Source organism: Hyaena hyaena, unplaced genomic scaffold (assembly GCF_003009895.1).
Source record: "Hyaena hyaena isolate Hyena2069 unplaced genomic scaffold, ASM300989v1 scaffold_349, whole genome shotgun sequence".
Lineage (NCBI taxonomy): Eukaryota > Metazoa > Chordata > Mammalia > Carnivora > Hyaenidae > Hyaena > Hyaena hyaena.
The window spans coordinates 1,032,051-1,056,175 of NW_024080982.1; the positions used below are offsets into that span (position 1 = coordinate 1,032,051).

The following is a 24,125-nucleotide window of genomic DNA, read 5'->3' on the forward strand; positions in this document are numbered from 1 at the left end:
TTTGATGATTTATCTCATGTAGGTTTTACCCCATACTCACCTTTCTTTCTAGCAGTGGCCCTCACCTCCTGCCCAGAGCTCTTTCCCTGTGCCCTGGGATTAGTGACCTGGTCACCACTTGAGTGTTTGCTACCCAAGTGGGTTGACAGTAGGGGACACTATTCGAAGGCCCTTCTGGTCCTTAGGGCTTTTGGTCGCAGGAGTGTAAGTTGCGTAAGGTAAGGAGTATTCTCAGGGGTCCAAGTTGTCCTCGTTTGTGCTTCTGTTGTGCTTGTTGTACATTTGAATTTCTGACGAGGCATTTCTTGAGATTCTGTCTTAGCATCCATAGGTGGCGTGGAGTTGGGCAGTTGTGAGGATATAGTTAATTAAGCTGCATTAGGGTAAATATACACACTTGTTAAAACACTTAATTTGCCTCAATAATATTGATTACACGGCAGAAGTTTGTTTAAACTAAATGGTATTTTCCCCCTACGGTTACACTTCTTGAATGCAATCTGTATAATAGCTAATAGCCATCATCAGTTAAATATCATGTTAGTTATAAAGTAATGTCATAAGAATTGATTTGGACTTGGCAGTGGAGGAGAGCTCTCCCTTCAAAGCCGATGTAGATGATTAGCCTGAGTTTTAAGCAGAATCATGGTTCATATAAACTGTGTATATTTTATAGACTTATAGCTACTCTATATTACATGAGTGCCCATTATATTAAAGAAAAGCTCAGACAGTTAATTATGCAAAACATCATGTATGCAATTACCCAGCATTATTATGCATTTAACAGTTTTATTGATTTGCCTGTAGCTCACTTACTGTATTCAGAGCTATAAACAAGGGATGTTCACCCCTAGATTGAAATAGGTCCAAGAAAACAAGCTAAGGATAAATTACACTACTAAGCGCCTCTGCATCAGATCGAATCTTAAATACAGCAACTGTCAACAGTCATAATGTGCAACACATTGTGATATCACAGGACCATTTCTTTTCCCATTAATAAAGTTTATCAACCAGGAAGCACCAGAAATCACCTGGCAATACAAATTGAAGCTACTGCAATTTCCTACATCTAAAATAGTCCGGATAACTTAACAAGGTGATCTGCAGAGGCCTCCACCTTGCACGGGGCCCACTGAGATGGGATGCTGGTATATTTACAGTTATTTTCTAACACACGTGCCTACAACACCCCAGGCTTGTCAGGCTGCACACCCTTATTGGGGCATTTCCCTAACAGGCTTTCTCTGCCTTCATTGCTGAAGTTGAATTTTCTACATTTCCCTTCCCTTGTTTTCTGTAGAACACGGGTGGAGGTATAAGTTCTGTGGCCCTGTCTGACTGTGTGGCCAACCATCCTGGCTCACCTGGGACTGCGGGGTTCCCAGGATGTGGGGTGTCAGTGCTTAAACCAGGATGGCCAATCCAAGGTGATGTTACATCAAAATTGAATCAGAGAGGTCATGGAAGTCTAGCACCCCAAAAGCCAGTGGGATTTCAGTGAGATCCTTCTAGGTATTGGTTTTGTCACGAGGGATGCAGTTATTTTCACAGGCTTCTTTTTTCTTCTTTCCAAGATTTTATTTAATGGTGTGCTTTCTTTTCAATGAGTGTCCAGAAATGAATTAAAAGTCTCTCCTTTACTGTCTGAACCTCCGCCCCTTTTTTTCGTGGTGTTGTATACAGCCTTTTACAGAATTAGGAGGGCTTTCAGCTTCAAAGGAGGCCCTGATCGTATTTTAGGGAGCTGGCTTCCTGTCCCCACACTGCTCAGCCACACCTCTTATCAGTGTTTTAAGCACGGACTTCACAGTGAGCTATTTGCTTACTCTTGTTCTCGATGGAGTAAGTTCTTTCAGACTAAATGCACAAGTTATTTGTTCCAAGAATCACCATTACTAGATGATGTGATCCTGTTATGCAGAAATCTGTTTCATTAGATGGGTCTCAAGGTTTCTATTAAAGAAGGCCTAAAATTACAGAGGAGTGTGTGTGTGTGTGTGTGTGTGTGTGTGTGTGTGTTTTAATCTTTCTGAGGATTGTGGGTCAGGATTTACAATTCTTCCTTTCAGTTAATGATCTCTTTTCGTTAGGTTAACCAGGCGGACCTTAAGATATTTCTTATTAAAAGAAAAAATCCTTTCTTTTCCTTTCCCAACTAAGCCAGTGTACCTTAATGCAATGATGATATGTTAGACCCAGTAGTTGTCAAAGCATCGTATTACTGTGATGCCGTAATGACACCCTGTCTCTGTAAAGTAGTCATGTTTTCTCAAATCACACGTTGCACCGTTGATTTCTGACATGACACTTCATTCGCTTGCTTTCCCTTTCTTCAGCATCACCATTCTCTGACAATAGCAGCTGGTGCCCATTTTGTTACTAAGTGATTCACATTTTGCCACTTTACGAGAGTGCAATTAGTTGAAGCAGGAAAAGAAAAAATAAGCTCATTGTAAAGTAGGATGCTTGAAGTTGTAACTGGCTGCTAAGGGAGTTGCTGAGGTCATGAGCTCTGAAACTCAGGACTCTCGAGGAGGTTAGCAAAAGTCTTGGAAGTTTTCTTCTAAGTACATTAAAACAAAACAAAACAAAACAAAAAACATATAGTTTTATATTTTATTTTTTTAAATTTAAATAAAAATACTTAAATATTTAATCTGGTGTTTTCAGAAGGTAGAAAACTGACCAGTCCTCATAGATTCATGCCTATTTTGAATAGGTAGTGATTCGGTGTCAGGATTTGAAAACCTTCCTTTCCAACCCTGAAATTCTATGATTCAGTAAGAAAGCTCAGGACGCCATCTTATTTCTCTCTTGCATTTGTGAACTTGTATTGTGAGCTTGCTGGCTTCAGTGTGCTTACCTAAAATGTTTGGATATAAATTGATAAAGTGGACTTTATAATGAAGATGAGTACCTTTTGGGGCTCTTAAGGATGACGGGGAAGAAAATAAAATAGTGACTTCTTTAGTTGGCATTTATTCAGCTTATTAAAGTGTCTATCCTTGGTAGTGGTATAATAAAAGTTTTCCAAAAAATCTGGTCTTAGTATAACAGCCAGTAAATCCAGAGAAAACCTGCACAAAATATGTTCTTTATGAACACTTCACCCACCATTTTTATTTTAAAAAGTAAAATTTTTTAATGTTTTATTTATTTCTGAGAGAGAGAGAGAGGGGGACAGCGTGAGCAGGGGAGGTCAGAGAGAGAGAGAGATACAGAATCCGAAGCAGGCTCCAGTGTTTCAGCTAGCTGTCAGCACAGAGCCCGATGCGGGGCTTGAACCCACAAATTGTGAGATCATGACCTGAGCTGAAGTCAGACGCTTAACCGGCTGAGCCACCCAGGCGCCCCCCATTTTTTTTAAGTAGGGAAATAAATTATCAAATAATTCTGAGTTTGTGTAAAATTTAAAGGATGAAATACAGCTGTGTAAGAACTTATCTGTTGATGAAAGGTGTATATTGTATATGACTATGGGACATTATTGTTATACCAGCATGTAACAAAAGTATTCGCCAAGTTTCCGTGAATGCATGTGGAAATTCTAATTCATGGCAATTCACTCAAGGTTGCACATTTACCTGTATCTAGGTAGGATCTCTGAAAACAATTAAGCTCGATAATTATAATATAAATTGCATATTAACTTACAGATTATCTTCTTGTTTCCCCCTACAGCAACCAGTTTAATTGATTCTTTTTCTTTCTCTCTATACATGCACACATCTAACACAGTTAATTAACTTTCAAAAATTGCACTTTGAAATAGTCCAGCAAATAAGAAATTGCACTTGTCTGATCATTAGTATCTAGCACCAAAGGTAAATGGTACCCTTGCTGATTCTTGGGTATGGTGTGGCAGCAAGGTCCTTTTGGAGGAGTGTTCATCAGAATTATCGAGACTAGCGCCGCCTGGGTGGGTCAGTCTGTTAAGCATCCCACTCTTGATTTCAGCTCAGGTCATTATCTCACCGTTTGTGGGATCGAGCCCTGTGTCAGGCTCTGCACTAACAAGACAGAGCCTGCTTGGGATTCTCTCTTCCTCTCTCTCTGCCCCTCCCCTGCTTGCTCTCTCTCTCTTTTTCTCAAAATAAATAAATAAATAAACTAAAAAAATAAAAAAGAATTATTGAGACTATATCTCAAACCGTATTAAAAATGCCTTATAAAGGACTGGAATTACCCAGGCATCAGGAAGATTGTTAAATCTCTCAAATTTTAGTTTCTTACACAGAAACACAATGTTAGTCTTGACATAGCTATTTCTCCCTCCAGTTTATTCTCAGGGAATAAACTGGAAGCCTTTTGGAAAATCTCGTCTCGCTCCCTTGTGCTTCGCATCGTCTCTCTTAAAATAATAAAATAAAAGCAACTGCACTGAGGCTTTAAAATAAATATTTCCCACATTTTTCTATGCATGTTATTTCTATTCATAATTCTTAACTAAATTTAGATTTTTATTAATCCAATGTGACCTAAAATTCCTGCATTAACAGCACAGTGTGGAATTGGGCTTATTCTCTTTGGTTACAGATAAAGCCATCATCTTGAAAATGGCTCTTTCTGACAAAAAGGTGTTCTTTTGAAATAAAGTCTTATTCACTACTTTCCTCTTAGAGTTAATGTGAATTTTAGTGCCTCTAATTTTAGATTGAAGTCAAGTCTAGAATAAAACCCACCAGCTGACAATTGAATTTATAGATAGTTGTGAATATTTCAGGCTTGAATAATAGAGCTGTAGAATTTCAGAGACAGAGAGGAAGAGAATTAAGACCCGCTGTAGTTTTAGGGTATAATGTAATGGTGTCTAGGAAGCGTTTGGTGTAATGAGCTAAGTAGTAATTAGGAGACAACTGTGTTCTTTCAGAGATTCTGTTGAGGTGTCACTCCCAACACTGGAGATTGTGACTCGACTATGGCAGGCCTGCAGCTGGTGGGGTGGCCATCACAGCCGCATCCCCTCCTAGGTGAGCTGTGGGCATAGTAGGTCTCCATGTGCGCCACTTCCTACCCCTGCTTGCTTGGCTTTAAAAAAAAAAAAAATCAATGAACACCTTGAAGAATTACTCTCTGTTGGCTTTAAGACATTTCTTTGTCTTTATTTTTGTTCTTTATTTGTTAGAGAGGGACAGCAAGGGAGGGGCAGAGAGAGAGGGAGAGAAAGAATCTCAAGCAGCCTCCACGCTAAGCATGGAGCCCGATACAGGGCTTGATCCCACAACTCTGGGATCATGACCTGAGCCAAAATCAGAAGTCAGATGCTCAACCCAATGAGCCATCCAGTCTCCCCAACTTCAAGACATTTTTGCACTGAACTTTGGCATCAGACCAGAGTTCAAATCCTAGAATTTCTATTTCCTGGCTTCTGACTTTCAGGAAATTGTGTGGTATCGGAGGCTGTTTCCTGAAGATGTATATCTCCCTCATAAGGTTGTCCTGAGGCTTAAATGAGGTGATATTAGTAAGGTGCTTGGGCCAGTGCCTGCCACATAATAAGCACTTGATAAATGGCAGCTCTGACTTCCACTGGGCAAAAGGTATTAATTAAGGAAGGAGCTCATTGTCTGAAAAGAAACAGACCCAACCTAAGGCACAAATCCAGTTTGCTCAGTTTCATTCACAGCTGCAGTAGCCAGACGTTATGTGGGAGAAGATATTGCCACTGTCCAGAGACTTCCCTGGCAACTTAACTTCCTAATCTCCTTGCTTCCGCGCAGGTAATTGCAAAGTTATGGATTGAGATTTTGGACCAGACAGCTGGCTGGAGACTCCCTATTTTTCAGGGGCTTTAACAACATGCATTTGACACATAAACATTTGATGACGTAGCAAATAACTGTTCCATAAATGGGAAAGCAGTTCCTGGCCTTGTTTTTTTTTTTTTCTTCTTTTTTTTCCCTTAATGTTTGTTTATTTTTGAGAGAGAGAGGGCGCGCTCAACCTCGAGTGGGGAAGGGGCAGAGAGAGACGGAGAGAGGATCTAAACCAGGCTCTGTGCTGACGGCAGCAAGCCCGATGTGGGGCTCAAACTCACAAACTGTGAGATAATTACCTGAGCTGAGATCAGACGCTTAACTGGCTGAGCCACCCAGGTGCCTCTGGCCTTGTTTCTTAATCAAGCGTCTGCAGATTTCAGAAGTCCATGAGAAAGAGCCTGAGGGAAAGAAAATTGGGGTGAAATTAACCATAGGTGATACAAGAAAAAAGACCAAAAAGAGGGCCTGGAGAAGACTTGGTATATTCTGTAATCAAACTGCTCTCCTCTGGAAAACGGATGGGGGGAAGAGGGGGAGAAAAGAAATGGTGCCCTAAGGGCAGATGGTGAAAGAGTTAATTGTCATAGCTGTGAGAAATTCAGTGCCAGAGAGAGGAAAGGGGAGCAACCACGTTTTAGTACCCTAATAACTTCTAACTCTCGTCCCAGATCATAATGTATGTGCGAGCAGTCCAGTAATTATAAGGTAATAAGTGAAGTGGTGGGGTAAGTGCTCTAAATTAAAAGGAATTCACAGGGCTGCTGTAAGTCAGTGCCGACCCGCTTTCTTTCAAACGTTGACTCCAGGAAAAGCGCTTAGCCCAGAGTGCAAGCAGGGAGACAAGGAGAGCGATCAGTTAATTACAGCGCTCATTAACAGTGACGGGTACAAAGCAACAGATGCTGAAGGTAGAGGATGCCGTAGTTCAGGCTGGCGAGGGGGGTATTTTTTCTCTCGCTAGCTCTTGAGGAAAGGACAACACAGGTGGGTGGGCGAAAGCGAGAAGATATTTTTGTGGATTTCTTCTTCCTGTTTGCTTTCTTCACCTCCTGATACCGTTTTCCTTTAGAAAGCAGAACAGAATTTCCAGCGTGCAATGTACTTAAGAGGCAAATGTTTGCTCTTAATGCTCTGCTCTAAAAACTGACCTCTAGGAGCAGTGAAGATTTCCCGATAGGAGATTTTATATTTTTCTCTATTTTAAAGTAACACAACTGTGGGGGAAGGGGGGCCCAGAGAAGAACATGAAATTTAGGCAGTGATGAGATATCATTAGATTTATAGTGGAGGAGGTAATTGCATCCCTTTGGTTATACTGTGACTACTCCCCCAAATTCCAGTGAATGACCATTACCCTGTGGGATTCCTATAAATCAACTTTCCACTGGGAAGCAATTAGCTTAGTCCCTTCTCAACTGTCACCTCTTCTTTCTATAGCAGGCTCTCAAAACGTTCTTAGCGACTTTGCTAAAAGGGGTTTTGCACTATGGCTAATCGGAATGAAAATAGGACCAATTATATCTTCTCATCTAATTACCTTTTCAGAAATGTAATCCTTTATGGGTCCAACAAAGAACGAGGGGAAGTATCTTTCCTCTAGATAAGAGAGAGAATTTATCAGATTAGATGCCTCACCATATTTTCTTTTAGGAGATATGATGTTAAAAGACCAAAAGAAGGGGGTGGGGTGGGGAAGGGAACATCCCAAATCTCATTTTTCATGACAAAATTTGATACATTCCTAGTTTGCTGAATATAATACAAAGTATCAGATTTGTGGACTCACAGGTGTCCTGAAGGCTCAAATGGCTTTTCTTGATTCATCTTAAACAGTGGCAAATCGCACACAGAAACACCTGCACATATTTATTAATCCGTGTTGGTGATCATTTCACCAAGTTTTCTGGCCTCCAGGAAATCATCCTCACATCTTGGCTAGAATTTTATACTTGATGTCTTTCTCTCTTGCTAAATGGCTATGAAATAGAGCGATTTAAATAAAGAAGCAAAGTGATTGAGGATATATTCCCTATGTGTCTTAGATCAATAAAAAACACAGTTATGCTTATGGAAGCATGTTGACAAATTGTAATTACGGAGCTGAGGAATCATCTGTTCGGTCTTGAAAATAAAAGTTTGATTCTGCTCATAATAAAATGATTGCAGCATGGGAACATGGAAGCGAAAAGTAGAGTGAGGATAAATCCAATTTTGGAAATGATACAGACTTTTAAATCACTCCTCTTCCACAGCAAATTTAGAATCTAGAGTATTGACAGTGGTTCTCCAGGAGAAAGGTAAAATAAAAGGACTCGGACCCGTTAGAGGTTTTGTTTATGGCCTGTCTGGGCACTTTGATGTAACCCTGTCATGCCCTTATGCTGATTACCTGCTTGTAGAACAAGAGATATTGACTAGGGAATGAATGATGTGTAGTCCCAGCTCGTAGGCAGTGCTCTCAAAGAGCAATGTCTTTAACATATGAATTCTTCTATTTTTTTTCCTCCTTTCATCCTTCCCTTTTACTTTGTCTCTGTATTTTTTCATCTTCTCTTAGTTTCTACCTCTTATGGTTCCTGTGTTTAACATTCTCTTCTTTTTTTTCTCTCTCTCTCTCTCTCCATTTGTATCTCCCTACATCTCAGGCTTCTCTGCAGAATGTCAAACAAAGATCGACACATTGATTCCAGCTGTTCGTCCTTCATCAAGACGGAACCCTCCAGCCCGGCCTCCCTGACGGACAGCGTCAACCACCACAGCCCAGGTGGCTCCTCCGACGCCAGCGGGAGCTACAGTTCAACCATGAATGGCCATCAGAACGGACTTGACTCGCCACCTCTCTACCCCTCTGCTCCTATCCTTGGAGGTAGTGGGCCTGTCCGGAAACTGTATGATGACTGCTCCAGCACCATTGTTGAAGATCCCCAGACCAAGTGTGAATACATGCTCAACTCGATGCCCAAGAGACTGTGTTTAGTGTGTGGCGACATTGCTTCTGGGTACCACTACGGGGTAGCATCATGTGAAGCCTGCAAGGCGTTCTTCAAGAGGACGATTCAAGGTTAGTGTTGCACCTGGGAACACCCTACTCTCTTCCAGCCTCACGTGATGGTTGGTTGGCTGGTTTTTCTTAGTTCTTATCCTTATTAATCAAGTTTTACAGTCTCAATTCTGTCCTGAGTACAAAATAGAAATAGATTACAGTAGCTTGTGGAGGGTTCATAGAATAAACTCCCCCGAATAGGCCCCCTAAAAGTTCACTATTAAACTCTAATGATGGAATGATATTAAGCTATGGGTTGGGTTAAAAAGCATGGCTATTATCAGGGCAATGTGGGTCTGTGTAGCAAGTAAATAAGTACATCGTGGATCAGCAGTGTTTTTACCTCCTCGGTTCTTTCCCCGGATGGAAATAATAAAACTTGAGTATGCATAAAATCGCCTTGAGATTTTGTTAAAATGCCGATCACCAGTCCTACCCTCAGAATTTCTGACTAGTTACATCTGGAGTAGAAGCCCAAGAATTTCTATTTCATATTTTAAAAAAATTTTTAATGTTTTATTTATTTCTGAGAGAGAGAGAGAGAGAGAGAGATACAGCATGAGCAGGGGAGGGTCAGAGAGAGAGGGAGACACAGAATCTGAAGCAGGCTCCAGGCTCTAAGCTGGCAGTCAGCCCAGAGCCCGACGTGGGGCTTGAACCCATGAACCATGAGATCATGACCTGAGCCAAAGTCGGATGCTTAACCGACTGAGCCCCCCAGGCTCCTCCCAAGAATTTATATTTCTAACAAATTCCCAGGTGCTGCAGATGCTGCTGGTCCAGGATCCAGGCTTTGAGAACCACTAGTCTACACAAATTTGACTGTCTACTACCTTCCTTCTTTCCCTTTGGTTGGATATACTTTCCTTACCTTTTTAAGGAATTTGTAGACAAGTCTTCCAAATTATACCTAATTATAAAAGACACCTCCAACATATGTAAGAAACACCCAAACCGTCATAGATTTTTCAGGTTTATAAATAACAACATAATTGTAGGAAAATACGGCTGGAATTTGTATGTGCTCATTTAAACCAGTAATCCACAAATACAGAGCTCCACTCATGTTAAAAGCTATAGATATATATTCTTACAGGAAATTAGAATTTTCACTTTTTTAGGTCCACTTATGAAGAAAATAGGGGAAAGAAAGAATAATTGTTTTTTTTTTATTTTTTTAAATGTTTTATTTATTTTTGAGAGAGATAGAGAGTGCCTGAGCAGGGGAGGGTCAGCGAGAGAGGGAGACACAGAATCTGAAGCAGGCTCCAGGCTCTGAGCTAGCTGTCGGCACAGAGCCTGACACGGGGCTCGAACCCAAGAACTGTGAGATCATGACCTGAGCCGAAGTCGGACGCTTAACCGACTGAGCCACCCAGGCACCCCAAGAAAGAATAATTGTTGAGGATCCTTAGCTCATCAGTAATTCTATTCTCAGTGGTTTACAAAATATTTTATTTTTTAAATGTTTATTTATTTATTTTGAGAGAGAGAGAGAGAGAACAAGAGTGGGGAGGGGCACAGAGGAGGGAGAGAGAGAATCCCAAATAGGCCTCATGCTGTCAGCATGGAGCCCAGCACAGCTCTCAATCTCAGAAACTGTGAGATGGTGACCTGAGATGAAATCAGGAGTCAGATGCTTAACTGATCAAGCCACCCGGGTGCCCCCAAAATGTTAACAACCATTTTTTGGATATGTGTATGTTTTCCCATGTATCAGTGGTTCTCATCTTTGCCAGCTCACTGGAATCATCTGGAGACTGAAATCATATTGATGCCAGGGCTCATATCCCCAAATTCTGAATTAACTGACGTTGGGTGTGGCCAGGGCAAAGGAAGAATTTCTGAAAGTTTCCTACTTAATGTTTAAGTAAAGCCAGGGTTAGAAATCATTGCCCTCTCCTGCGCTGTGTTCTATAAATGAATGGTTTCTCAGAGCACAGCCAGTGGACCAGTGATATCACCACCTGGGAATTTATTTAAAAAGCTTTACCCTGGGGCGCCTGGGTGGCTCAGTTGGTTGGGCGTCCGACTTCGGCTCAGGTCATGATCTCACAGTTTGCGGGTTCGAGCCCCGCGTCGGGCTCTGTGCTGACTGCCAGCTCAGAGCCTGGAGGCTGCTTCAGATTCTGTGTCTCCCTCTCTCTCTGACTCTCCCCTGCTCACGCTGTCTCTCTCTCTCAGAAATGAATGAAACATTAAAAAAGAAAAAAGAAAGCTTTATCCCAGATTACCTCAATCGGAATCTCTGAGGGCGAGCCCAGGAATCTGCCAGGTGATTCTGATGCTCACCCGAGTTTAAGAACCACCGCTGTATACCATGTTGCTGCCGATTTGCCACCCATGACTGACCATTGTCTGTTAAGGGCCCTTTCTTGGACATAGGTGATACCTGTTTAGTAACTTTGTTATGTACTGATTTTTAAATTGCAAATGAGATTATATTTGTTAAATTCTAATCCTTCTAAATATTTTAACAAGAGGTGATCATAAAACCCTTTATGTGTACATAATCTCCCACCTTTTCTTTCTTTCTTTTTCTTTTTTTTTCCTCCTCGAGCAGCTGGGAGGGCAATCTTCTCTGTTAGTTGCTCTGAAGATTTCCATAAAGGTCCTTAGTGGGAAGGGTTGTACAACCTCCCTTACCTCTGTGTTGTCTGTTACATGGCTTCTTTAATTTCTGGCTGTTTGCAATTTTTCAAAACACCATAACTCTTAGATAATAGAGTAGATATTTAAGCCTAACTTTTTCATAACCTTTTATAGTTATAACTGAAGAACACAAGCCAGGTTAGTATGGAGTACATATGGATTACCTAAATAGTTTTTTTTTTTTTTAGATCAGGCATTTACAGTTTTAAAAATATTTATTTATTTTTGAGAGAAAGACAGAGAGTGAGTGGATGAGGAACAGAGGGAGAGGAAGACGCAGAATCTGAAGCAAGCTCCAGGTGCTGAGCCTTGAGCACGGAGCCCCACTCGGGGCTCAAACTCCTGATCTTCGAGATCACGACCTGAGCCGAAGTTGGAAGCTTAACCAGCCGAGCCATGCAGGCACCCTAAATTACCTAAATATTTTAATGGCTGTGTCTTCATATTTTAGGGGTCAACATTGCCATATCATATTAGCGTTTTCTTATAGAAATCCTTCACCGGATCTTTCTTTTCTTTTTTCACATCTATAAATTGAAGGCATTAATACCTACCTCATGGAATGTTTAAGGATAAAATGAAATGTGAAACCATAGGTAAAGTGAGGAAGTAAAAACAATGGTTTGCTTTCCACTTGGGCATCTGAAAAATATCTTCAACTAACTTACTAACATTATAAAACTTGAGAATGAAAACCCATTTCAAATCTTTAGGTTCTTATTAGCCATTGTCCAAAGGTGTTAGAATATTTATGTTACAGACTATCTAAAAATTCAAACTGGTAGTGATTTGATTTTGTTTATTCAGTTCATATAGCTCTGGAATCAACTACACAAAGATAAGCAAATATTTTGGGATAAATTAACAATGCTGTGTATGCTTCTATAAGCAAGAGGTTCTCACTATGAAAACCACTCCCCTTTACTCAACAAATATTTACTGAGAACCTACTGTGAGCAGGACACTAGCAAGCTGTCTGGAGTTTCATCTTATCAACGTTTTACTAAGCCTTAGTTCTCAAACATTTGTACCTTGAGGTGAATTCCTCTACAAATGTCTCCTGCCTGGAGGGAATAAGATATTCTTTAGGATGGGCTGGGGGAGGGGGTGGTGAGAGGCAGGTAGTGGTTAAACTCCTTGGTCCTTAGTATGTTTTCAAAAGATGAAACAACTATGAAACAATTTCCTGACAGTTGTTGTTGTTGTTGTTTTAATCATATAGCTTAAATATTAGTAGCTCTGCATTAGTTATTTACTGAGCAATAACTGGAATAGAGCACTCGGAATTCCATGCCTGATGATTCCTTAGGACGCTGAAATGCTACCAAAAGCTTAACAGAGCAAAGCACAGGGTGATTCTTGGCATTGATGTATAGTGCTCAGTTTTACTCCATATTGGAGAGAGCAACTTTCCAAGGATTTTGAGCAGAAGACAGAGATGTCACTGTCCAGATTAGCACTCTGGACTTGCCCACCTGGCTGTGTTTGTAGCTGGCAGCTGGGCGGCCCTCAGTAAGGCTACCCTGCTAGCTTCATCGGCAGGCATCTCACTGTGGTGCTGACTTAGCCCCACAAAGGCAGTGAGGCAAGTAAAGGGATTAAATTGTGAAAGTATAATGTAATAATTAGGGTGGTAATGGTAACAAGACTGGAACAGCCCCTCCTTTCTGTGGCCAAATAGTGAGAGCAGTTGAACTCCAAAGATATTGAAAGGGGCCCAATCTGTTGTTATTGTCACAGATTCTTGTTCTGATGCTGAAAGGGCCAAGAATCTATTCTCATGCCTTGAGGCAGCACTGCAGCCAAGTTCTCCTGCAGATAGTAGTCTTTCCCTTCCCTCCCCTGCAGCTCTTCAAGGAATGTGAAGAGATTATGCAACACTTAAGAGCAAGTCTTTCTACTGCTCACAACCCTTAAGATCAGAACATTTTGTAAGTGTGGCTTCTGCCTCACCAGCCCTTTCTGGTGCTCTTGTTACTTGACTAGGTGACAGGCTCACCCAAAGGCATATTCGTGGCGAATATGGTCTCTTTAGAATTTTTATTTCCTCTTATAATAACTTATTCTTAAGATTGGTTATACGATAGGTAATAAATATCAATTATAAAAGTTGGGGAAAATACTTCTTAAATTTAGAGCCAAGAGGACATATATCCAGAGCAGATCTTAAGAAAAGTAAAAAGGAGCTCCTGGGTGATTCAGTCGGTTAAGTGTCCAGCTTCAGTTCAGGTCATGATCTGATGGCTCATGAGTTCGAGCCCCTCATTGGGCTTCGTGCCGACAGCTAGGAGGCTGGAGCCTGCTTTGGATTTTATGTCTCCCTCTCTCTCTGCCCCTGCCCTACTCATGCTCTGACTCTCTCTCAAAAATAAATAAACATTAAAATATTTTTTGATTAAAAAATAATGAGAACTGTTCTTTTCAGAGATGAAGTTGGTATTCCAATTGTGAAAGGTAATTAATCATATATTTCAGGGAATGCCAGTCAGAAAAGCATATTTTATTTATTGACTATTTCCAAGTTATCATTGGAAAGCTATTGAATTAGGTCAGCACTTAGGGAAAAGTCAAGGTGTTTTTGTTTTGGTTTTGTTTTGTTTTCTGCTGACCAAAAAACCTTTTTAGAAGACTTTGACAGTCCTATCACCTGACCAGGTTAGGGCAGTAGTGATCTCATTGCCATTTTCTGGGCTCACTAGTGTGTGTGTGCTATCATTATTCTGATTTCTTTCCAATTCCAGTGTTAGTCCCAATTCATAAATCAGTGGGAAATGTGTATGTGTGTACCTTCCTGTTAAGAGTCTTCTGTGGACTCTAGTCAAGGAAGCAAGAGAAGAAAAATATCTTCATATGCCCCCAAAATGTCAATACATAGTTCATCATTGAACATACAAAGTTCTAATTCCCTCTTTGTTTCTCTATAAGAATATGGAAGATAAGATACATATATTTTTATATATATTTATATGGTTAATAAGGCCATTTCAGCTGCTCATTTCTGGGATAGGGATAAGACATTTTGTTTTCCCTACACTTTTATGAAGAGGAAATTTTATACTTAAAAATCAGGTTTTGGGTTGTTTTTTTTTTTTTTAAATATTCATTATAGCATAGGTCTTGGGTTCATATAAAACCAGGCCTAAGTCTTAGTCACTTAGTCCTGAGAGACCTTAATAGCACTGAGCCTCTGTTTCCCAGGTAGGAAGGGTTACAGGAAAGAATGTCTGTCAATTACCTGGCCCATACTAAGTGCTCAATAAATTATTAACTTTGATTGATACTGGCAGTGTGATTGGGATACTCAGAGACTGGCTGGTTCAGAGAGTCCAGCCCAGAGGTATCCTTGATGCTGAACTGGGATGTGCAGGCTTCTACCATATGCAGTGATAATAAGCCCTCTCTCCCTACAGCCGTTCTTCACAATGGTGCCCTTTTTCACCAGGAGTATTTGGGTGTGCTGACTGGAAATTCGATGAGTTTTATGGTAATCAATTCCACCCCCCCCCCCCCCCCCCCCCCCGCCCCGTGGCTATGGATGGGAAACTGGGTAAATTAGAACACGAGCCTGAGTCCTGGGACCTGTGTGAAATATCACATTCCCACTTAAACTTTGCATATGGGATTCAGGAATAAAGCAGTATGTCCTTGGAGCATGAGATGTAGGAGTGACTGTGATAAGAACTGAGTTCCCTCTGTTTGTGGGGCCTGAGGCAGAAGTACAGTGGCCAGGCACATAATGTATGTGTAAATGTTTAGAAGTTTAGAAATCAAGATAACAAACTGCTAAGTAATGTATGTTCTATTCTTCTATTGGACAGACATACCTTCATAATGGCCTGGGAGGCCAGCTTTGCATTTTGAATTCCTAGACTCATAAGAATTTTGGGTCAGAAAGAGGTTGTAGAAGGAGGGTCGGTCCTTAGCCTACAACCCACCCCATTTCTCTCTCCCTCTCTACCTCCCATTATGTCCTATGCACAGCGTGGACACCCTTGCTCGCATGTCCAAGGCATATTGACCCCTTCCAAACAGCTACCCCTTGACGGTGTATGGACATCATAATGTGCATGCCAACAGTCCAGTCCAGGTCACCTTCCAGAGAATGGACCCAGGGTAGTGGCCCATGCAGGCCCTGGAATGGGGGTTGTGGCAGTTTAGCCACAGAATTTGAGGGTACCAGGTCCTGGGGATCATGGGATACCAGGGGGTCGGCTCCAGCTGGTCTTGTCCTCTTTGCCTGTTGAAGGGCCTCTTGCACTGTAAAGTCTTCTAAAGCCCAGGTCGGGGGTTGTTTTTTGTCTGGGTCTACAGGTGACATGGTAAGAGCCTAAATACCACCTTAAACATGAGGCATTAAAGATCAGGCGTTTGCCTGCTAGCCATCTGCTAAATTGTGGACACAGCCTGTGGATCTGATGTGCTGACTTCTCTTCCACACGGAAATGCTGACTCTTTCCCGAAGCAGGCGGCGTAGTCCTTGAGGATCTTTCCTGGGTGTCATGTTTTCTTCGCCATTTGTGCTAATTTTGGTCTTAAAATAGAATATTTACAACACTGGAGGAAGAAGAAACTTACAAATTGAGTGTCTGAAAATCATCTGCACCTTACAAAAGAAAATAATAAAATACTATTTAACTTAAATAGTATTTAGAAAAAATAATTACCCCAGTTTATAAATGGCTGCTTTTTTTTTTATGGATTATAGATCTTTTTTTTTTTTTTTTTACAAATAGTTTATTGTCAAATTAGTTTCCACATAACACTCAGTGCTCATCCCCACAAGTGCCCTCCTCCATGCCCATCCCCCCCTCCCCCCCACATCCATCAGTCCTCAGTTTTTGTCAGCATTCAAGAGTCTCTCATGGTTTGCCTCTCTCCCTTTCCCCCACCATTTCCGCCCTTCTTCTCCCCCTTGTTCCTCCGTCAAGTTCCTCCTAATCCTCCTATACGTGCAAACATATGATATTTGTCCTTCTCTGCCTGACTTATTTCGCTCAGCATAACACCCTCAAGGTCCATCCATGTTGCTACACATGGCCAGATTTCATTGTTTCTCATTGCCATGTAGTATTCCATGGTATAGATAAACCACATCTTCTTGATCCATTCATCTGTTGATGGACACTTAGGCTCTTTCCATGTTTTAGCTATTGTGGAGAGTGCTGCTATGAACATTGGGGTACATGTGCTCCTATGCCTCAGCATTTCTGTATCCCTTGGGTAAATTCCTAGCAGTGCTATTGCTGGGTCATAAGGGAGTTCTATTGTTAGTTTCCTGAGGAACCTCCACACTGTTTTCCAGAGGGGCTGTACCAGTTTACATTCCCACCAACAGTGTAGGAGGGTGCCCGTTTCTCCACATCCTCGCCAGCATCTAGAGTTCTCTGATTTGCTCATTTTAGCCACTCTGACTGGCGTGAGGTGGTATCTCAGTGTGGTTTTGATTTGTATTTCCCTGATGAGGAGGGATGCTGAGCATCGTTTCATGTGTCTGTTGGCCATCTGGATGTCCTCTTTGGAGAAGTGTCTGTTCATGTCTTCTGCCCATTTCTTCACTGGGTTGTTTGTTTTTTGGGCGTGTAGTTTGGTGAGTTCCTTATAGATTCTGGATATTAACCCTTTATCTGATATGTCATTTGCAACTATCTTTTCCCATATAAATGGCTGCTTTAAAACTGTAACATGTTCTACGATTAAAACTCAAAATAATATAGAAATGTTAATTTGACTTGAAGAATCTCAGGGGTTGTCAGTTTGAATGTTGTATTAAATTAAATATTGATACTAATATTGCAAAAGCAATATTGTGTACAGTTCGTTTGCTTTAATTCAGTTTGCTTGTGTTAAAGTTCAGTTGACTTTTCCATCTTTTCTAGCATTTGATGCCAATTTTGTCTGGTTTTTGGAAATGCATTAATGTTGCCAAATTATAAATGAGAGGTATGATTATACTCCGGCTATTTTAATTATAACTTTCAGTGTTTATTTTAATAGTTGCAATTTATATTGCAAACTTTCTGTGTTGGTAGAGACTATGGATTATATGAATGGATCTTTTAAGAAAAAGCATAATTAACGGATTCATCTCTCTTAGTTTTGACTTAATGAACCCACTTCTTGGGAGAAATGAGTAGTGATTTCTTTTCTGTGGTTTGTTCTGACTTTTAGGGAAGGACCTAAATTGTCATCACTTCTCAAGTTGTTGTAGAGCCAGAGAGTAAATATTTTAAGATCTGTGGGTCACATGCCTTCTCTGCGTGGCTTTGTTTTATTTTTTAAGCTGTTTAAGAATATAAAAACCACTCTGAATTTGGGGCCATACAAAAACATGCCTAGGGCTCGATTTGACTGCCAGGTAACTGCCAGAATAAATCACCACAATTTATCTTCTTGTAGGCAACAGAGACTACCAGGATTTTCAACCCAGAGGACTACTTTAGGCAACTTTACATACATATTATTTGTTTAAACTGAAAGCAAGTTCTCTATCATGATGATCTTTAAGTGTACTCTCTCAGTTTTCAGAATGTTTTTATTTTTTTCAGGGGATCACTGTGCAGTATATCATATTCATGTGTGTTAGCAAATCGGAAAACAAAATCAATGTAAGTTAAAACAGTAACAGAGTGACTGACAAAAAGTTGGATCTTAAGTTGTATAAAATAAGACTGATCATTTTCAGAGATTAAATTACATGGTTGATCTTTGATCAAAAAAAAAGAAAATAGAAGACAATTTTACTATCCTTACTGTATTTTTGCCCTTCGGATATTAGGAACTCAAATTTGTGACACGACAATCTCTGGTGTCATTTACATGGTTTTTAAACACTTCTGTAGTTTGTGGAAGTCATTTAAAATTGACATATCATTTTAGCTGTTGATTCATAGGGGATGTTTACCGGTTGAGTGATAGTGGCTAAGAACCTGTGGAGGAAATGAATTTTTAGTGAAACTTTTTATGACATGGTCAAATGTCCAACTATAGTTTATTGTCAAATTAGTGAAATTTGTTAATTAGTCAAATTAGGCAGGCAAAATTCGCTTTCATAGCAATATATTTGCAAAATGAGTGATACTCTTTCCTACCATCTATGTAATTGCAGTGGTTGGGAAGTGATATAGTATGCATTTTATGTTCCTTTAGTAAGTTACATTATATTTATTTTTATTCATTTAAGAAAATTTGTAATAATAGTATCATTAATTTTTAAAAGTACAATAATTACAATTTATAGAAGGACAAACATTTTAGTAATTTTTAAAATTTAGCTGTATCTTCTGGGGTGCCTGGGTAGCTTAGTTAAGTGTCTGACTCTCGATCTCAGCTCAGGTCTTCATCACTGGGTTGTGAGTTCAGGCCCCGCATTGGGCTGCACGCTGGACTTGAAAGCCTACTTAAAAACAAACAAACAAACAAATAAATAAACAAAAGCTTAGCTCTGTCTTCATACTTTGAAGTGTGCTGATGTATCTGTAATATTAGTATATTCTCCATTGATTCTACTTGACATGGCCTAAATGATAGACTCAGAAAAAATAAGGAGGTAATTCTGGATTATCTCTGCATGTACATGCATACATAAGAGGCCATGGTCTCCTTTATTTATTTTTCTAAACTTCTTTTTTCTTGACTGAAGCCCTCTGCTCTCAGGTAATACGATCAATTTCCCATGGTTCACCTGGGCTGGGGTCCTTGGTAGGGAGGGTGCTGGCTGTGGCCTGAGACTTGGTGCTGTCTCCGGTGCCAGCGTGGTGATGTCTCACACGGCAGCCCACCTGGGCCACCCTAACCTGCTCCTGATTCAGTCCCTCTCGGGGACAGGAAGCATGTGCATTGCCATTTCTTCTAGGCATTCTGTTGGTGAGTAATTTTCTTTTCTTAGCCTGCTCCAGCCTACCACTTGTCAACTCTAAAACGCCTCCGGCACTCCACACCAGCGCTCCTCTAGGCAAGTCGTGGCTGAGAAGGACTTTGTGTAGTTTACACACTCAGACCTGAGGCACTTCAAGAATCAGTTCCAATTAATTCTTTAAAACTGCCATTCGCTCTCCTGTCTTTTAGCCTGGTCAAATTTTACACTTGTGATGGACTTCGTAGGAAGTGGGGTGTGGCTGATCCTTTGCCAATAGACCAATGGGCAAAGATTGGTCTTTCTTCTGAAAGATCTGCCACTCTAGAATTATCTGGTGACTATTTTGATGAAGGGCTGGAGGCTGTTTTTTGATTACTTTCAAAGATCTTTCTTCTGAAAGATCTGCCACTCTAGAATCATCTGGTGACTATTTTGGTGAAGGGCTGGAGGCTGTGTTTTGATTACTAGATGAACTGCCCAGCAAAGCTATCAGCACTTTGCTTTCTATGCTAATAGCTTTCATTGTTCCATTCTTGTTCTCCCTTGACCCAGAACCAAAGCCCTGACAATAAGGCTGTTTTATTCAGAGAAACAGCTGATAAGTTAAGTTGTTAGAATAGCCTCAGTAGCTATAGTAGGAATGATACCTGTGTTTGATATTTTCAAAATTCATGCTTTAATGCATATGTTAAAGTAATTACATGATACGACCTTTCTGCCCATAAACTCAAAGTTAGTTCCAGCTAACTCTAGTATATTACAATGTTCACCTTAGAGGTAGGAAGGTAAACAAAGAATGAGCGAAGATAGTTCTATGGTCTCAGGTTCCTATTGATGTGAATGTGGTTCATTTTGGTAATTAGTTGTAGGAGTATATGTCACAGAATGATTTGCTGGGTCCTGAGGAAGGGAAACATCAGTAACTTGTTAAATTCATGTCTTTGAAGCTATGAGTGGGATGTAAGGAATAGCGAGTGGGGTAGGGTTTCATGGCATGGGTCAGAACTTCTTTCTTTATTGTTAACAAGCCCAGGGCAGTGGTTCATTTTTCTGAGATAGTACTTGAAAAACTTAGATAATATCTCAGATGCGGTAAAGCATACCCACTGCTTTAGTTCACTTCTTTTTTTTTTTTTAATGTTTTATTTATTTCTAGGAGAGAGAGAGAGACAGCATGAGCAGGGGAGGGTCAGAGAGAGAGGGAGTAACAGACTGAAACAGGCTCCAGGCTCTGAGCTGGCAGTCAGCACAGAGCCCGACGCGGGGCCCGAACCCACGAACCGCGAGATCATGACCTGAGTGAAAGTCGGACGTTTAACCGACTAAGCCACCCGGGCGCCCCTAGTTCACTTCTTTTGAAGTTGTTGATTCAATAATGTGAAGGCCTAGTCGTGGCAGCTCACTTACACAATTTTAAAAGTGTTTATATTTAAATGATATTTAAGCATTTATTTATTTATTTTTACTGTGGGAAAAATCACATAACAAAAAATGCATGTAACATAAAAATCACAGAACATAAAAATTGCCATCTTAACCATTTTTAGGTGTACAGTGTATTGGTTAACTGCACATTATTGTGCAACAGATCTTTAAATGTTTTTATGCTGCCAAACTGAAACCCTACACTGGTTAAACAATTGCCCATTCTTCTTGCCCATCACCTCCCCTCCCCCCAATCCCTGGAAACCACTTTTGTGGTTTCTGTGAATTTGATTACTTTGACCTCCCATATTCTAATCATGGGTATTTGTCTTTTTGTGATTGCCTTATCTCAGTGAGCAAAATGTCCTCCGCTTATCCGTGTCGTCATATATGACAGGATTTCCTTCTTTTTTTTGTTGTTGTTTAAAATTCTTTTTTGCTTTTTTATTTTATTTCTTTTTTTTTTTTTTTTACAAATAGTTTATTGTCAAATTAGTTTCCACATAACACTCAGTGCTCATCCCCAAGGATTTCCTTCTTTTTTAAGGCTGTATAATATTCCATCATAGGTCTATACCACTCTTGCTTTATCCATTCACCCATCAAAAGACAATAGGTTCTTTCTTTTTTTTTTTTTTTAATTTTTTTTTTTTATTTATTTCTAGGAGAGAGAGAGAGAGACAGCATGAGCAGGGGAGGGGAGGGTCAGAGAGAGAGGGAGTCACAGACTGAAACAGGCTCCAGGCTCTGAGCTGGCAGTCAGCACAGAGCCCGACGCGGGGCTCGAACCCACGAACCACGAGATCATGACCTAAGCGAAAGTCGGACGCTTAACCGACTAAGCCACCCAGGCGCCCCAACAATAGGTTCTTTCTGACTCTTGGCTGTTGTGAAAAGTGCTACAATGAACCCTGGGTGGAGAAATATCTCTTTGAGACCCTGTTTCCAGTGTCTTGGAGAGATGCCCAGAAGTGGGATTTCTGGATCATATGGTAATTCTACTTTTAATATTTTGATGAACCTTTGTACTGATTGGTTTTCCATAATGGCTCCACCATTTTACTTTCCCACTGACAGTAAACACGGTTTCAGTTTCTCTGCATCCTTCCTGGCATTTTCCTTCCTTCCTTCCTTCCTTCCTTCCTTCCTTCCTTCCTTCCTTCCTTCCCTTTCTTTTCCCTTTCGCTTTCCAATCGTGGCCATCCTAATGAGTGTGAGGGAATGTTTAAACATTTTTGAGGGGTTTCAGATACTCCCTGAATTTGAAGTTCTAATCTTTTACCTCCTTAGGCTGTACATAAATAATTACATATGTGGACAGTGTAAACCGTTCTTTTGTGCCTCTTGAATTGCACACAATGTCTTTACCACTAATAATAGATGAAGAATTCGTTAGTCTGTCATCATATCAGTTTTTACAATGTGCCACACATTGTTCTCTGTGATTTACACTAACTGTTGTAGTAATTCTTACCTTATCCCCAGGAGGCAGATACTACTGTTATATTATTATACACTCATGTTTATGTATGTGGAACTTGAGGCACAGAGAAGTAATGGCCCAAAAACAACTGGATTTCATCGTGAGCCAGGAGCCTGTGCTCCTTACCACTCGTTACCCCACCTTGAATATTTTTTAAGCTTTTATTTAAAAATTTTTTTAAAACTTTTATTTATTTTTGAGAGACAGAGCATGAATGGGGGAGGAACAGAGAGAGATGGAGATAGAGAATCTGATTCAGGGTCCAGACTCTGAGCTGTCAGCACAGAGCCTGATGCAGGGCTCAAACCCACGGACTGTGAGATTATGACCTGAGCTGAAGTCAGATGCTTAACTGACTGAGCCACCCAGGTGCCCTTTTTTTATGCTTTTAAAACATCAAATAATTTTAGACTGAATTCTTCTTAAGAGATTTTAGTCCATGGGCAAAAGATTCTATTATGTTGATAAAATAAAATAAAAATGGGTAATTAAGACCATTTCCGAAGTTATGATTAGATAATATTAAAGCCTTGTAATAGTAAAGGTTTTTTAAAAAGGAGACAGTCAGAAATATGTCCTAAAAAGATCTGGTTTTTTATAATTCACTTTTAGAAACTCCCTATATATGAAGTTTGAGGATCCAATTCTTTTATCATATCAGTTTTCTGTCTCAGTTCCCTAATCGTTATCTGTTGATATTCATTTTGCTACTCTGGATTTTTTTAAAATTATGTTTTTAATGTTTATTTTTGAGAAAGAGAGAGAATGCATGCACGCATTTGGGGGAGGGGCAGAGAGAGAGAGAGACAGAATCCGAAGCAGGCTCCAGGCTATGAGCTGTCAGCACAGAGCCAGACTCAGGGCTTGAACTCACGAACCACAAGATCATGACCTGAGCTGAATTCAGACGCCCAAACGACTGATCCACCCAGGTGCCCCTGCTACTCGGGAGTCTTAGTTGTTAGTTTTAGGTTGATCCTAAAAATATACCTCCACACCCACCACTGATAACACTTCCCAGGCTCTCTAATTCTTTATTTCAGAAGGAAAGAGGCTTATTTCTTTTCTTGTTTTGATGTCAAAATGATTGCTTGTATAAACTTTCTGACTACAACAGAGGACAACTCTTTTTTTATTGTGATGAATACTGGTCAGAAGTAGGGAGAAAATGTGATTCTATGAATGAGTCTGTATTTTTAAAGAAAAAATTATATTCTTTGGGATTACATCTTGTTTTATTTTGGTTTGAATAAGCTTAAAGAGACCACTGTATTCTAATATACTTTTTCATAAAGGCATAGCTGAGTAATAATACAAAAAAAAGAAGAGGATTTAGAGCTTGAAATCTGAATGTACCTTTGGAGTGAATCTGAAAGCATAGCCAAGTCTACATTCTGATATCCATTTTTCACTGCAAACTATTCACATAGTTTTCATTTGAAGAAGATCAGAGACAAATACAAGAATCTTCAAAGGAATGAATCTAGCCCAAGATTTTGTCCTTGATTGCACCTTTTTTTTTTTTTTCCCTTTTGCCTCCAAAGCATCTTCACTACTCCCAAGGCACCTCCCTTGCTTCCGGAACGATTTCACTGTCCCCCAGAGTATTCAGACTATGTTTTATATGGAGAACAATTTCAAATTTTATAGATTTATAAGGCAAAAGCCCTCCAACTTCTTCTGTCATTTGTTCTTCTGAGATATTATCCGATTATTAAGACTTCTTTTGTAATGTCTGCACCTAACTTGTAGGAAGCTACTTTACAGAGCTATAAGTAAGAAAGGAAATCATGGGTAATAGACATTGTGTGTGTGTGTGTGTGTGTGTGTGTGTGATTTTTTTAGACTAGAGATCAGTAAACCAAGGTCTGAGGCCAAACAAATCTTGCTAAAGGAAGTTTT

The 24,125-nt window shown here is 40.2% G+C and overlaps 1 protein-coding gene across 1 annotated transcript in view; it reads left to right on the forward strand.

Annotated features, from left to right (window-relative positions):
- The window catches only part of ESRRG (estrogen related receptor gamma), a 227,591-nt gene that overhangs the window by 38,594 nt on the left and 164,872 nt on the right, over positions 1-24,125 (forward strand). Inside the window, 1 exon segment of the mRNA XM_039249901.1 lies at positions 8,411-8,826. Coding sequence (XP_039105832.1) covers positions 8,411-8,826 — 416 coding nt within the window.